Source organism: Montipora capricornis, chromosome 1 (genome assembly GCF_036669925.1).
Source record: "Montipora capricornis isolate CH-2021 chromosome 1, ASM3666992v2, whole genome shotgun sequence".
Classification (NCBI taxonomy): domain Eukaryota; kingdom Metazoa; phylum Cnidaria; class Anthozoa; order Scleractinia; family Acroporidae; genus Montipora; species Montipora capricornis.
The window spans coordinates 4,069,138-4,086,172 of NC_090883.1; the positions used below are offsets into that span (position 1 = coordinate 4,069,138).

General features: G+C 40.7%; 2 protein-coding genes across 2 annotated transcripts; one reads left to right on the top strand and one right to left on the bottom strand.

Annotated features, from left to right (window-relative positions):
• On the bottom strand, nucleotides 1–1,638 carry LOC138042160 (uncharacterized). The gene is made up of 2 exons (XM_068887996.1): nucleotides 1,405–1,638; nucleotides 1–962 (listed from the first exon to the last, which is right to left on the bottom strand). Exon 2 carries the CDS (start codon nucleotides 955–957, stop codon nucleotides 175–177), a length of 783 nt encoding a protein of 260 aa, XP_068744097.1. The 5' UTR covers nucleotides 958–962; nucleotides 1,405–1,638; the 3' UTR covers nucleotides 1–174.
• Nucleotides 1,639–12,893: 11,255 nt separating this feature from the next.
• LOC138050909 (guanylate-binding protein 1-like) lies at nucleotides 12,894–15,060 on the top strand. The gene has a single exon (XM_068897162.1). The coding sequence runs from the start codon at nucleotides 13,107–13,109 to the stop codon at nucleotides 14,685–14,687; it is 1,581 nt and encodes a 526-aa protein (XP_068753263.1). The 5' UTR covers nucleotides 12,894–13,106; the 3' UTR covers nucleotides 14,688–15,060.
• Nucleotides 15,061–17,035: the final 1,975 nt, after the last annotated feature.

Consider the following 17,035-nt stretch of genomic DNA (forward strand, 5'->3'; position numbering starts at 1 on the left):
TCAAATTTGAGAAAATTGTAATGGTTATGATGATTAAAGATGAATAAGGCCGAATCGATCATTAACACAGTGAAAAGCACTTTGTTACTGTTAACAGTTCTTTTAAGATATCCTGGGTGTCTAGCAAAGTTTGTCTGGCATTTTTTTCTGAGTGAGTAGTTGACCTGGCTCCAACTAGTGATACATCACTTTTACAACAATAAAAGCAACAATGATCGGATAAACTAGGATGAAAACAGCGAGACAAGCGATTGTGGCGACGCTAAAGCGAGTGGACAAGAAACTGCTTACATCCATACCTCCAAAAAATGTGTTACCAAGCCAGCCGGAACTGCGAACATTTCTTGAAAGCTTTTCTACGCTGAAGCCGCTTGCAGTCGCCTTAGCGATATTGGAGTGGACCCTTTCCTCCAAATCGCGCCAGTTTGAACAGTAGGCGAGGGCTTGAACACAGAACTCTTTGGCAAACTCCACACAGTCTTCCAGCAAAACACTGTACCGGTGAGGAGCTGCCCGCATTGCTACAAACTGCAGAGCATACAAGCTTATACCCTTAAATCTACCCATGTAGAAACCGCGTTGGATTCTTCCTTCGACGTCCCTGAAGAGCTGGCACTCCTTGCGTATTTTGTACCAGCGTAGCTGCTCGTTCTCTATGACTAACTCGTATTGCCAACACATGGTTTGAGAAGGGATGTCGAAAGGAGATTTCACGACATCGGAAAAGTCAACCAACAGGTTTTCGTCTTGTCCATCTGCGGGCACACAAAGGATAAAACCATGCCATCTCTTGTTAACACAAATGAATAAATCCATGTCCATTTTTCCTGAGGAAACAAGCTGTTTGATTTTATGCTTATCTTGTTTCTTGTAAGCGTTCACGACCTCTGGGTCAAAATCAGTCAAAACATTTACGTAGTATGCCAACGGATCGACGGAGTGTAAAGATCCTTCCATCTTGTCTGGTATTAAATGCAACAGAAACAAGATAATCAATTTTCCCTCTTCAGTTATGCTCGCCTCATTTAGTCCAAGCCTAGGTGACAATGTTTGTCGTCGATACTTTTTTGACTCATATGCATCTTAACAGAAATTGTTTTCCTTTTATCACGGTTTTTGGTTGAATTTGCATTTCCGCAAAGGCAAGAGCCATGGAGTTGTTTAGTCTACAGCGATTTCTTGGCACAGGACAAATGTAGGGAATAAAAGCTCTCTCAACTTATCATAAAGAGGAAAGAAAATTTGCAATGGCCGCCGGTGCGGTCATCTTGGCTGTAAAATAGGTTCAACAGATACTTTACACAGTCTAGTTTCACTATAGCCTTCGAATACAGCCGACTCAAATCGGCCACTCGCTGCCAGCGGCCGGGAAGATGTGAGTCGGCTATCCTTCTGTGAACTTACCTCACAAAACAATGATTAAGTCTTCAAATGATTCAACCAAGCTTTTGATGTTAGTAAGCTTCTGCGCAAACCTGACAAAGTTTTCTTCGTTTTTTTCGATAATAAATAGGAGAACGAAGGTTCTGAAGCAACAATTGGTGATGTTTTGGGAAGAAAACGATAATGTTTGAAGTTCAGAGAATTAGTGGAAGAAGGAAGCGAAAGCGAAAACGAAACTAAGGATGCTAAAGTAACCATATAAGGCTGGAACGTTACCAACCATATTACACCCCCCGTATCAAGCCCCGACCAACCATATCAAGCCCCGACCAACCATATCAAGCCCCGACCAACCATATCAAGCCCCGACCAACCATATCAGGCCCCAGCAAACAGCAGGATTTCTCAGTCATATTTAACACTTTTTGGCCTCCGTACGGTCAGTAAAAGTCACGAACAGTTCGATGATCAACAAAATGAAAATAAATTCTTAATCCCAAAGCGGCTGTGTTTTATTTTTTATCATCATATCAGATATCGCCTCGCAACTTCGCTCGGCGTGACCTCTGCTCCGTAGTTAACGGTTGTCACGTCTGAAGATGCTAAATGTGACAAGATGCATATTATTAAATTTCGCTACAGGAAATTGCATTCTGTGGAAACAATACACAAAACAAATGTAGCTTTTTAACCTTTCGAATTGTTACCGATGAGACTTAAAGTACAGACGACTGCACATTTAATAGTAATACCGATTTAGAGAACGACAGGAGGTAATTACGCAATTCTGTATTATTCCGATTTTGGTGACCACAAGGCAAACGCTGCAAGCAATTCGTCATCCATCATGCGTTATTTCTGAGTCACAATTGGCATGTGGGACGCTTATACAGACAGAGGTCATAATCTTTATTAGCAACTCACTGGGACACAAGATTTTATTTTGCGTACTTGTAGTCTGTTTACTGTTGTCGTGGACGGATTTTCAAAAGGCGCTCAACTTCAGTTCAGAACTTCATGATTGAGTAATCGTCTTGTTGCCACAGCTCTGTTTCGTATGGGCGAATGACCACATTCTTCAGGAAATTTACAACGACTGACCAGTAAATTTAAATGCTGGCCGTGTTATGTAAATATACGGTTGCTATGCTATGGTGTTTATGACTGCGTTAGATTATGTAAAGTTTCTGAACACTATCTGTGATCCTAATTGGCTGCGTTTGTTGAGACTGCAAAGGTGCTTCTTGCAGATAATACTAAATTTATCATAAAACAGGGGCACCCAACGTGAATTTCGGAAAATATCTGTTCGGAAGACGATTTGAGATCTACAATTTTCGGAACCGTTGTTGTAAAATTTCTTGCTTGCCCGCCTGTCCTAGGATTTTCCAACATAGAAAACGGATTTTTACCCTAAAATGTACACCTATAATTTTCGGGATCTCTTTTCTGGCTGAAATTTTCGACAAGGTAAGTTTTGATCCCTATAATTTTCGAATCACTAGACTTTCAGCTAGGAAATCCGAACAGATGAAAAATTTTGAAGGGATAAAAAATATGCCGATATCTACCTTTTACATACTAAAATACGTTTAACATTCATGATTAAGTGGTTTTGAACTATATTCTCGTTGGGTGCCCCTGATAAAAGCATAAGTTACATTTCTTGCTAAATCACTAAACTGCTTGCACCCCGAACAAAATTTTCGACTTGCTCACGTGACCATTTGGAGTGCCCCGATGTGTGACGTGTCATTGATGCGAGCGAGACCGTGGGAAAATAAAGAAAGAGACCGGCATGAGTTGTGTAAGAACTTTCCGCCGTGTGGAAATGATATGTGGTCACTGATGTTTGAACGGAGGGAGGGGGAGATGTTTCAACAGAGTTCTACCCGGGACGTTTTAGAGATATAGGATTAAAGTACAAAATGAGTGGTCTTACAGTTTCACACATATGGAAGACTTTTTTGTCCCGCCTTCGATGTTTTACAACGACCGATAAGGAAAAACGAGAAGAGATGTCAAATGCTTTCTTTTACAATTTATTTGCAACATTACTATCGTTTTGATTACTGAATGAAAACAGTAACTGTTTCTTTGTTCTCCACGATTGGCATTGACATGTTGACGATTCATGTAATTTTCACAGAGAATTTGTCTTCGAATTTTCGTCAACCAAAACAACAACAAGGGATAAAAACTCAACTTATCATTGGATTGAGACTTCGGTATCGATTCCAGTGAACAATTTGTCGATTCTGTACTGGTATTTCTAAACCATACAATTTTGCTTTACGAGCATGAAATCATGAAATATGAAACAAAGCATTACGTGTCTACATTGAAGTGCCTCGCAAGCGTATGGCTTTTTTTTATGTTCTTCTTGGCCAAGCGCGCTATTCTTTACACTACCTCTAAATGTAACGTCATTCCAATTTACCTTAACAAAGTCGTTCGTTTAGAGTTGGTTTTGAAATTGCGAGAACATTCTCTTCCCATGTTTCTGCATTGATGGGATAATGACATGCTCCTGCAAATTTATCGCCTATAGAAAATATCAATCGCATACAAAGCGGTTACCCTTTCGATTAGCTTAGATAACTCGTAAGGTCAAATTGTGACACTAGAAACCTTGAAAATCTCGGAGGAGGCGGATTTGCCGCAAACATTTTTTTTTTAGATTTGAAACCAAAAAGTTTACATGTTGATAACTTTGAGCAAGTTTGACTTTTACACACGACAACATCTGCAATTGGCTTTTTGGTAAAAAAGGTGTTGAAGGAAATTATGTTATTTGTTGTTGTTGCCGTGTAGGGAAACCCAGTTTTGTAGAGAACTAAAGTAGGTGATAAAACCTGCTGCAAGCCACGATTTACAATTTCACATGGTAGATTTCAGTGGACCTGAAATCTCGTAGATGCGGCCCCGATTGCTCGAATTATCAAGTCTTAACAAATGTCATTGATAAAAGCCCCTATCAATAGTTCGAAATTAACCACGGGTAGCGCAAACGCCGGTTAGTTTTAAGTATCGTGGTACAGTCTAGGAGCGTAGCTAGTTAACTTGCTAAAAACTGCTTTAAATGACGTGTTGCACAATCAGAGAAACAAGGTGGCGGTCCATTTGTCTTGTGGCGGTGTGCAACCGAGGCACAAAAGAATTGGTAAACGAAATTTAAGTTTGCAAAATCGACTCTCTGAGGCTGTCATTAAGTCACGCTACGGATTTCACGTAACTGCATTCAGTTCTTTGTTCAGTTCTTACCACATTTTCTTGCGCAGAAAAATTGGGCTTTCGATTCATTCCCTCAGCCGGTTGTAACTATTTACACCTCTGTCAAGTGCTCCAAGCCGCCGGGCACTTAAAGTAAGGAAACCATGTCGCTATGAATGGACAGAATACAAAGAAAATAAATAAATAAACTTTCGCTGAAGAACTCAGCCAACCCGGATTTTTGAGATATTATATTGTAAATTAGCTAAAGTGCCTTATATGGTGGGTCATGGCTTGTTGTTGACAATCTCATCCAAACTGGGGGTTCGTAGGTCGGGGCCTAATATGGTCTGTCATGGCTTTATAAATGAGGATCTCATAACAGGGATTTGATATGATGTGTCAGAGCTTTAAGTTGACGATCTAATTACAGGGGCTTGATATTGTACGTCAGGATCTGATATGGTGTGTCATGAAGTCATATTGACGATACAATATCAGGGGCTTGATATGGTAGGTCGGGGCCTGATATGGTATGTCATGAAGTCGTATTGGCCATATAATATCAGGGGCTTGATATGGTTGGTCGGGGCCTGATATGGTGTGTCATGAAGTCATATTGACGATAGAATATCAGAGGCTTAATATGGTTGGTCCGGGCCCAATAAGGTGTGTCATGAAGTCGTATTGACGATAGAATATCAGGGGCTTGATATGGTAGGTCGGGGCCTGATATGGTATGTCATGAAGTCGTATTGACGATAGAATATCAGGGGCTTGATATGGTTGGTCGGGGCCTGATATGGTGTGTCATGAAGTCATATTGACGATAGAATATCAGGGGCTTGATATGGTTGGTCGGGGCCTGATATGGTGTGTCATGAAGTCATATTGACGATAGAATATCAGGGGCTTGATATGGTTGGTCGGGGCCTGATATGGTGTGTCATGAAGTCATATTGACGATAGAATATCAGAGGCTTAATATGGTTGGTCCGGGCCCAATAAGGTGTGTCATGAAGTCGTATTGACGATAGAATATCAGGGGCTTGATCTGGTAGGTTGGGGCCTGATATGGCTTGTCATGAAGTCGTATTGACGATAGAATATCAGGGGCTTGATATGGTTGGTCGGGGCCTGATATGGTGTGTCATGAAGTCATATTGACGATAGAATATCAGGGGCTTGATATGGTTGGTCGGGGCCTGATATGGTGTGTCATGAAGTCATATTGACGATAGAATATCAGGGGCTTGATATGGTTGGTCGGGGCCTGATATGGTGTGTCATGAAGTCATATTGACGATAGAATATCAGAGGCTTAATATGGTTAGTCCGGGCCCAATAAGGTGTGTCATGAAGTCGTACTGACGATACAATATCAGGGGCTTCATATGGTAGGTCGGGTCTGATATGGTATGTCATGAAGTCGTACTGACGATAGAATATCAGGGGCTTGATATGGTTGGTCGGGGCCTGATATGGTGTGTCATGAAGTCATATTGACGATAGAATATCAGAGGCTTAATATGGTTAGTCCGGGCCCAATAAGGTGTGTCATGAAGTCGTACTGACGATACAATATCAGGGGCTTCATATGGTAGGTCGGGGCCTGATATGGTATGTCATGAAGTCGTATTGGCGATAGAATATCAGGGGCTTGATATGGTTGGTCGGGGCCTGATATGGTGTGTCATGAAGTCATATTGACGATAGAATATCAGAGGCTTAATATGGTTGGTCCGGGCCCAATAAGGTGTGTCGTGAAGTCGTATTGACGATAGAATATCAGGGGCTTGATATGGTAGGTCGGGGCCTGATATGGTATGTCATGAAGTCATATTGACGATAGAATATCAGGGGCTTGATATGGTTGGTCGGGGCCTGATATGGTATGTCATGAAGTCATATTGACGATAGAATATCAGGGGCTTGATATGGTTGGTCGGGGCCTGATATGGTGTGTCATGAAGTCATATTGACGATAGAATATCAGGGGCTTGATATGGTTGGTCGGGGCCTGATATGGTGTGTCATGAAGTCATATTGACGATAGAATATCAGAGGCTTAATATGGTTAGTCCGGGCCCAATAAGGTGTGTCATGAAGTCGTACTGACGATACAATATCAGGGGCTTCATATGGTAGGTCGGGTCTGATATGGTATGTCATGAAGTCGTATTGGCCATATAATATCAGGGGCTTGATATGGTTGGTCGGGGCCTGATATGGTGTGTCATGAAGTCATATTGACGATAGAATATCAGAGGCTTAATATGGTTGGTCCGGGCCCAATAAGGTGTGTCATGAAGTCGTATTGACGATACAATATCAGGGGCTTCATATGGTAGGTCGGGGCCTAATATGGTATGTCATGAAGTCGTAATGACGATAGAATATCAGGGGCTTGATATGGTTGGTCGGGGCCTGATATGGTATGTCATGAAGTCATATTGACGATAGAATATCAGGGGCTTGATATGGTTGGTCGGGGCCTGATATGGTGTGTCATGAAGTCATATTGACGATAGAATATCAGAGGCTTAATATGGTTGGTCCGGGCCCAATAAGGTGTGTCATGAAGTCGTATTGACGATAGAATATCAGGGGCTTGATATGGTTGGTCGGGGCCTGATATGGTGTGTCATGAAGTCGTATTGACGATAGAATATCAGGGGCTTGATATGGTTGGTCGGGGCCTGATATGGTATGTCATGAAGTCGTATTGGCCATATAATATCAGGGGCTTGATATGGTTGGTCGGGGCCTGATATGGTGTGTCATGAAGTTGTATTGACGATAGAATATCAGGGGCTTGATATGGTTGGTCGGGGCCTGATATGGTGTGTCATGAAGTCGTATTGACGATAGAATTTCAGGGGCTTGATATGGTTGGTCGGGGCCTGATATGGTGTGTCATGAAGTCGTATTGGCCATATAATATCAGGCGCTTGATATGGTTTGTCGGGGCCTGATATGGTGTGTCATGAAGTCATATTGACGATAGGATATCAGGGGCTTGATATGGTTGGTCGGGGCCTGATATGGTGTGTTATGAAGTCGTATTGACGATAGAATATCAGGGGCTTGATATGGTTGGTCGGGGCCTGATATGGTGCGTTATGAAGTCGTATTGATGATAGAATATCAGGGGCTTGATATGGTAGATTGGGGCCTGAGTTGTTGTTTCGTGGGGGGCTTGATATGGTAGGGGGTTTGATATGGGGGGCCTGATATGGGGGGCTTGTTATGGTAGGGGGCTTGATATGGGGGGCCTGATATGGGGGGCTTGATATGGTAGGGGGCTTGATATGGGGGGCCTGATATGGGGGGCTTGATATGGTCGGTAACGTTCCAAACCCTGCTCAAAGTAACATTACAGACCACCCAAACTAACAATTTAAATGCAGGAAGGGGCGCCCAATTTATGGGAAATCGAATCGAAAATTCCGAAAAAAAAATTGGCTAATCGAACGGAAGGTTATAATGAAGACACTAAATGGGATAACGTTAAGTTGAGTGGGTTCAATTCCCACCCTGGTCAGAGTTTTTCTCTGTCCTTGTGTGGGCCCAGTTCCATCAGTAGGGCTAACACTCACATGGTTCATATGGGATAAAAATATAGCACTTCACGTTACACTAACGTTAAGTTGGTTGCATCTTTTGTCGTTATGTGTTTTTTTAGGCGATACACACTGTTTTATTGACACCCTCAAGAATTTCCTAAAACTGAAGACAGAAAGGCTGAAAAACAGAGAGTGATCACTATGCGATGAAGGTTTGGGCCTCTTGGCCTCCTTCACGAAACGGCCCGATAATAAACGATAGCATATTAGCGATTTAGAGTTCAAAAAATCTCCATAGCCCGGGTGGAGAAGCAAGTTTCACAAATAATCCACCTCTCTTGAATTCCTAGCCTTTTCCAGTCCCCCTTCCCCCCCCCCCCCCCCCCCCGATAGTCGGGAAAACGAAAACAACACTTATTTTTCGCACGCATTTTTTTCTCTTTCCCTACCATCTGGGAGTCTGGAACAGGCTATTGAATTCCGTGCGCCGATCAAAAGTATTCCATGAATAACAGAGTTCATCATGGGATACTGGTCGTTGAGCAAGTCTCCTAAAGTCCTCGCCAGCACTTTTGCTTTAGCCCTTCTTTTTTAATCTAATGGGCTAGAAAGATAGGGTCTTTCGAGTAACGAGAAACTCAGTCTGTTAATCCTTTGGTTATAGCCACTAAAAATGCGATACACGAATTATTTTGTCGGTACATATTTGTTATTCTACTTGCTGAGTCAAAACAAGTCCACCGTTAGTCACGCAAACAATAATGGTCAATCCTTATTCTTATTTCTGATAGGGGACTGAAATAGTTTTTACCTGTAGTGAGTGATTTTCAGTTCGTTTCCAGGTTTTTTTTTTTCGGCCTCAAGGTGCGATCTATAATCTTTCCGCAGCTTATGTTAGCGTTCCGTCCAACGTTATTAACTTGTCTTTAAAGTAATTTAAATTCTCCAGGTCTTAGTTATTTTCAAATTCAGTTCAATTTGACCCATAGTTTTCAAGCAAGCAACCGTGAAAAATATTCCTGTCGGTATAAAATGGCTGTGATCTGATCACCGTAATTACAAGTTGAGAAACTAAATTTTTGAGCAAGAGCTTTAAATGCGACGTGTTTGTATATAGTGTATGCAACAAAGGGCGCAACAACAATATTAAACTAAAAGAAGAACCCGATGAAATTCCGCTTCCGCAAAGCAACTTGGCATCATTCTTCCAATGTGCAAAAATCATCGTATAAATGGCGACATTACTCAGGGAGTTTATACAAAAAACTCCTGAAATTCCTTCATTTTTCCCCAGCAAACGCGCATTCACGACTTAAAAAAGGAATTCGTTTTCACATATCACTTTACGAAAGGAAAGGGTTTATCAAGTAAGTTGATATGGTAACTTGACCACCGTAAAAAAATTTAAAAGCGGCTGACGTTTCGAGCGTTAGCCCTTCTTTACCACATCAACCAAGTTGATAAACCCATTTGCTCTGAATAGAACCAATCATCGTCTTCTTTCCTTAGAGTGGTTTCTTTTCGCTCGTTTTTCTCATGTCAGTCTCTTATCTGTTTGCGGAGCTCAGTGGTTCATCTGGCTAACGTTGTTTTTTGATTGTCCCTGTTTAACTTGCCTCGTTTTCAATGTTGATCGTTGTCTTACTAGAATATGTGAATGAAAGGCAAAAGTAGTAGTACCAAAAAAGATCATCTTTTTAACGATTTTGATGCCTGCCTTGTTTCCGGTCCCGAACACGAACTTGTCGCTAAACTAATGCTAAATTTTCAATTTCGAAAGTGCTTTTCAGCATTTATTTGAAAATGGCATGAAACTGAATACGGGGATTTCCCCGTTTTCGGAGCAGCACTTAATGCGAACTGAAGCTGCATGTTGTCGATTCTACTTATCTCTCCTCTCCCAAGAAAATAAGATCATCATTAGAACTTTTTATAGCCTGTCTTGCTTTTTTAAACTCTCTTATGTGAAATGATATTTCCGCCCTAAATTTACTTTCAATTTCAATTTTGAAAAAAAAAAACAAATCTACACAATGCTTTCTTATTGAATTTCTTGATCTAAGTTGGGGGAATCCCTTCTGATTGTATGCAGACACGTAAACAGAGGTCTTGCCAATGCATAAATTCCCATTCGATGCCTTGTCATCACCACTACTGTTGCCTGAATCCATTTATTCAAGCAAAATAATATGAATTTCCCTGTTTTGAGACGTTAAGCGATATGTTCACTCCTAATTATATCGGCGTCTTGTATTGAGGCGAAAATCGCGCAAATTTTCCTAGAGTACAACATCACAGGTAAAGTCTATATATTGAATGATGACATTGTGGATGAAATTTCGACATTGCAGCAACCAATAAGAGTTATTGCTGTGCTTGGAGATGCGAGGATTGGAAAGTCTACCACACTAAACATGGTCAGCCACATTTGGAGTGGAGAAAGCAAAAAAGAAGTTGAAGAAATCTTCAAAACAGGAGACACAATGGAATCAGTGACGCATGACGTTTGGGCTTACATACTTCGTTCTAGTCAAGGCACTGCCGAATCAGGAGGAAGTGTTATTCTGCTCGATGTTGCAGGCACAAATTTGGGTGATGATACGTTAACAACGCACCTGAGTATGTTCACCGCCTTAATTTCGTCTTCTCTGAACATTTTTGTGCACGAAACATTTCAAAATAATAATCTGCATTTTTTATATCATTTATCGCGGTTGAGTAGCGTGGTTTTCCCTAACATTACACTTGACCACTTTCCAAAGCTTCGAGTAGTAGTAAGAAACCCTCTACAAGCACCCAAGGACACGTCAGTTGAGGACCACGTTCGTTGGTCTGTAGCAAATCCTCAATTCAAAGAAAGCATGCAGAAAGAAAGGGAAACTGTTTCAAAGTACTTTCCACCTCATCAAATAGAGGTAACTCCAATCTCCTTTGTTGATCGCAAGCTGTTTGGTAACTTTGAAGAACTACGCAACAGCGATTATTGGAATGAGATGAAAAAGTTGGTCAGAAAATTTCGAGAGGTAAAAATGAAAAGGACCTTCGAGGGAAGTCCCATAGACGGCAATGCATTAGCCGAATTAGCAGTAAGAATTGTGCGAGCCATGAATGCAAACTCGTGGCACGAATTCGGGAATGTTTATGATGCCAGAGGTTTCATTAGAAGCCGATCACCGGCGGTATACCGCCGTCTGTTTGTCAGAAGCTACTCTGCCTTGATTTTCACTCAAACCCTTGTAAAAGATTAGAGTGACCGCCGCTTACATTGATTACCCCAGTCACTACTGTAAAAGTTATTGAAAGCCCTGATGATGCAATTGAAAAGGACATCTGCAAGAGAAGTCATGAGAAGTTGATAAAGCCTCTATTTGCTGCATCCAAATCGGAAGAAATAAAAAGCAACATGAGGGAGGCCTTGCGGAATTTTACCACCGATTGCGTCTTGGAAAGGGAGATCGTTGATGTGGAAAAAGAGCTACTGAAATTTGTTAAAAAGATGAAAGCAAAAGAAGAATTGGAGGAAAAGGCGAAAAAGGCAGAAAATGAAAGAGACAAATCGGAAAGGAAACTAAAGAAAGAAAAAGAGGAGTTAATGCAGACGTTGTGGTTAAAAGATCAAGAAAAGAATAAGCAAAACAGTGCTGGTTGGAAGGATATACTAAAACTTGGATTGGGAGTTGTACTTGGTCGAATTGTTATGCCACGCCTTAGTGACATCCATTTGAAACATAACGTAACCGCCAATCCCCTCTCCCCGTATAATTCTATTGGACTAAATGGTGTGTGCTGGAAATGGAACATAGAAGCCAAAGTCAACTTTGGACTGAACGGTGAGGGGTGTGGAGTTATTGCACAAGAAGTAGAGAAGATCTACCCTTGGGCTGTCACTAAAGCCGAAAATAGCTACTTGCGCGTTCGCTATGACGCCCTGCACGAGCTGCTAAGTAATTCGCATACGCACAACTGTGTAGATTGCGAATATGAACACAATTCTATGTAGCCCTTTTTTCAAAGCACATACCAACGAATATTATTTAGTATCTGTCATCTTTCTAAACTTATGTTCCAGTGCATTTTAATTTCCTTTTTATAAAGGACAAATGCATTAAACTTTGCTGAGCCGTTTCACGCGGCTTTGAATCCGCTGTATTGAGCATCTTAATTAAGGTCCCGGCTACACACATTGTTAACTCGCTATAAAACACTTTTGTCACATAATAGAATTACAGACTCATTCACAGGTGAATAATGAGGCGTATTTTTAAACTAAATGGGATGATCTAATGTTTACTGCTACAATATAAAGCAATTATAAAGTACTTGTTCTTGCTTCAAAATGTCTACTGATAGATGGTTTGCTTAAAGCAAAAATCGAACCCTCCCACCAGGTGAAGCTCGACTGGCGAGCCGGATGATCAATGATCATTAATAAAAAGCTTGAGCAATTGCAAAACAATGATACTGACTCTATGATGGATTTGATTTACACATCAAACTAACTGAGATGTTTATTGCAAATAGAAAATTAAACCTCAGGGGCTTTCCCTGGTTTGTTAAATAAAAACCTGATGACGTCTACCTAGAAGTTGAAAGTGCATTTTACTTGCAAATCGTAAATGACTGTAAATTAATTACCCTTTTCCCGCGCCTGCTTTTGTAGAATTGAGCACCATGGGCGAACAGTTAAAAAAACCGGAAAAATAGATCTAGAGCCCAAACAGTGATCACTCGATGGTGTTATAATTAAAAAGATGAGTTCAGGATAATTTGAATGATGCAAATATCCAGCCTCGATGTATCAATATTCAAAAGGGCTTTCCCCGATTGATATTGTTCTTGAAAAACGGAAGTCTCAGCAAATCTTACAAAACCACAGGTACATTAAAGCACAGGGAAGCAATTCATAAACCTCCCACCAGACATCTGAAAGCTCTGGTTACAAACATGAATCACTTAGTTTTAGTGGCTGGAGCAATCCTCTTTGCTACCTCTGGCTTCAAGTATTCTGTTGCAAAGGATCATCGAGCACAGGTTTTGCTCGAGGTGGATAACAATAAAACATTTTACAAGCTAAATCCAAATGCTCTGAAGGAAATTGCCGAGCTGAAGAGTCCAATTCAAGTCATCTCTGCTGTGGGAAATGCGAGGGTTGGAAAATCCACGATGCTCAATTTAATGAGCCATATCCTGGATGAAAGGAACGCTGATAGTGACTCGGTTCAAGAAATTTTTGAAACAGGAGACTTAGTCAAGGCCGTCACTCGTAATGTATGGTCGCATATAATACCGAAACCTGAAGGTGGAAGCATTTTGTTGGTTGACGTGGAGGGAACCAATCTTGGTGATGATAAAGTAACAGCTCACCTCAGCATGTTCACTGCCATGATATCGGCCAGACTTATTTTATTTACCAGAGACTATGTTGGGAACACTGATATAGACTTTCTTTATCATATATCTCGCTTGAGTTATCTCGTCTTCCCAAAGAAAGAAGACCTTCAAAATTTCCGGCCAGAACTTCACATTGTCGTCCGAACTAATTTACAACCCCTTGATGAAGACGGAAATTACATTCGTGAAGAACTGCTCAAGTCCCAGTCAGACAAAGTAAAAATCATCCGAAAATGCTTTCCTCCACACAAAATTACAGTCAGCCACATTAAATCTGTTCTCGACCCTACAGTGTTAACAGACGTCGGAGCGTTGCACAACACCACCAACTGGATCGCGTTTGAGAAAATATCGGCCATATTCAAGGATTCACCCGAAAAGAGATCTCTTCAAGGAAATCTTGTGGATGGCGAAACATTAAAAGATCTGGCTGAAATACTCCTGAAGCAAATGAACAGAAATGAGTGGGGGAGCTTTGGAGATGCATATTCAGCCTGGGAAAGAGATATCTGCCGAACCAGTTACGAAAAGCACGTCAAACCAATGCTCATCCTAAGTTCAGATGAAATTGTGAAATTCATGATGAAAACAATGGAAGAATTCAAAGAGAAATGTATTCTTGATTCAGAAATTCGGGACGCTGAGGAGAACTTAATGAAGGCATTAAAGGACGCAAAGAGACGGGAAGAGGAAGAAGAGGAGAAAAAAAGAAAAGAACAAGAAGAGAGACGAAAGCAAGAAGAAAGTGATAGTTATTTCAATTACAACAATTTGAAGATGGTTTGTTTGGTTGCCGGCAGCCACATTCTCAGATATCTCTTAAGCGATGAACAGCTAAAAACCAAATTCACGACCATCCCTTACTCTCCGTACAACGCAATTGGTCTCTCTGGAGTCTGCTGGGAATGGAATAAACAAGCAGGAAAGAAGTTTGGCTTGACTGGAAAGAGGTGTGGAGTCATTGCTCAGGACGTTCAAAGGTTGTATCCTTGGGCTGTAGTAAAGAGCAAAGATGGCTACCTTCAAGTAGGATATCACATCCTCGACCGGATGATTAATGATGCACTCAATGGTCATGACCTTGCGGAACCGGTTGAAACTAAGAAAAGCCGTCTACAATTGAAGAATGATTGAATGAGCTAAGTCATGCAATTTTGCTGAGGCAAATTCGGGATAAGAAAGATCCTAAAGAAACAGACTTTGCACATTACAAAGCTCACTTAAAACTGAGCACAGCATAAACGAAAGCAGTAGAAAAAGCAAATATATACGTAAATTAGCAAAAATAACAGTGGAATTTAGGGGTCACTTTAAGTTTATTACCATTCTCTTAAGGAGGCTCGAAAGGGTTTCAACACTTAGAAGACTTTCTGTTTAGATCGAATAACGCTACAACACTGTACCACGTAATAGCAATGTTATGGTACCATATGAAACACCGATTATTTCCAAACAAGATGTGATCATTATTGCGATGTAATAAGTTACCTTGGCAACGGGAAAGCCCAGCAAAAACACCCTATATTTTGGATTTAGTTACCCATATCTCAAAAACGAACTTGGTGACCCACCTTTTTTATTGCTGAAAAGTGATTAGAAGGCCACGATCAAATTTTCGGCAAAGTTTAAATAAATTTAGTCTAGAGGATTCAGAGCTACCTTTAAAAAGTCACAAAATTAAGGTGTTTCTGAATCCACTGGACAGAATTTTTTAAGACTTTGCAGACAGTTTCATCATGCCCCTCTGATTACTTTTCAGAAATAAAAAATGGGGGTCACCGAGTTTGGTTTTGAGATATAAGCAACTAAAGACAAAATAAAAGGTGTTTTTACAGGGCTTGCCCGTTGCCACGGTGACACATTACGTCACAATAATGACTGTACCTTGTTCAGCAATAATTCGTGTTTTATTTAGTACCACAATATAAATGCATGCCAATACATGATAGAACGTTGTGATTTCGATCCTTCTAATAACAGCGTCACTTGGAAGCGTTGAAACTGGTTCAAGCCTCCTTCAACAATAGCGGTTTTTCCATACATCGTTCTGTCAGTCGAGAAAGGATGATTTGCTCGGTGTAAACGAAAGACGTCATTAGCGGAAAACGGCATACATTAGACTTATTAAAAGGGTATGTAGATCCGCCCCAGTGGATCTACTATGGAGATACTGAATGCGGGCAAAGCTGAAAGGAGGTTGCCAAAAAGGTTAGGAAGAATTAAGGAGGCTTGAAAGGGTTTTTCTGTTGCTATAGTGTTTGTGAAACGATGAAAGATACCAAAGAAGGATATTTCATAGTGTAGGAAAACTATAAATATCTTTGCAACTCTATTGTTGGGTAATACTTTAAGGGCACTTAAGACGTCATATCGGTTACCATGGCAACACGCCAGATCCACAAAAGGTCCTCTAAACGTCAGGTTTTGAAAATTATCTGAAAAAATAAGTCGGTGACCTACCGTTTTTATTTGTTTGTTGGAAATCTCTCTAAATTCTTTAACTTATTAGAGAGTATGACAAAAAGTTATCTAGTAGAATTTAAGATACATCGAAAAAATCAAGATAGGTCACCGCGCAAAATTTCGAGATAGGGACGATTTTTTTCCGCAGGTTTTATTTCCGGTTCGCGCGATTTTACGCCGTATTTTCACTTCCAGTGTGCTGCAAGCGCTACTTTTGATAGAAATTTGATTCATTCAGCTGACGCGTGTTTCTTAGTTATGGCGTGTGTAGGTTACTCGCGCGCGCAGCTAAAAACCCTTTCGAGCCTCCTTAAAGGAAATTTAATTATTCTCTAAATTTTGGTAGAGACATGTATGCAAAATTTTCAAAGCACAACATCTTTTCAACAGTTAAAGGCAGCTGGATACTTGTGCGCATAGCCTTATATCACTTACGAAAACAAAACAATTATTCCTATATGATCGATGCCTGGACAAAAGAATCTTTTAACAACAGGAGCCCATTACCCGGAGTCTCCTTGCGTATTATACCTGGGCGCCTGTTAAAAATCATTATGCGTAATATTTGTTTTGAAAATAACTCTTTTTTCACAAACGAAGTCTGGATGACAAACAAATTCACGATTTAATCCAAGCAATTCTAAACGATAATATAAATCGTACTTGTTTCTTGCATCTTGGTTGAGCGGAATCACCTCTAATATCTCCCCAACCCCTACCCCCCTCTTTATTGTCTCGCAAAATCTTGCATGTTCCCCCAGGTCATCACTTATTTCTATCCCTCAAACTGACATTTCCCTTTTCATTCAACTTACAGGACGTACAATCTACTTTAGACTTCAAATCTACTTCAACGAAACAAACATTTTTAAAAACAAGCTGAGAAGATTCACAAAAGGCGAGGCAAAGAGTTGAACTCGGATCGATGGCTTCACATTGTAGTTTTCGATATCCACTAGACTAACGAGACAAGCTCCCAGAAAGTTGAATTTTCTAGAGTATTGCCATAGTAGTACCCA

What these genes read in the sequence shown, in the direction of transcription:
- LOC138050909 (XM_068897162.1), top strand. Translation starts at nt 13,107, where the DNA reads ATGAATCACTTAGTTTTAGTGGCTGGAGCAATCCTCTTTGCTACCTCT.
- LOC138042160 (XM_068887996.1), bottom strand. Translation starts at nt 957, where the DNA reads ATGGAAGGATCTTTACACTCCGTCGATCCGTTGGCATACTACGTAAAT.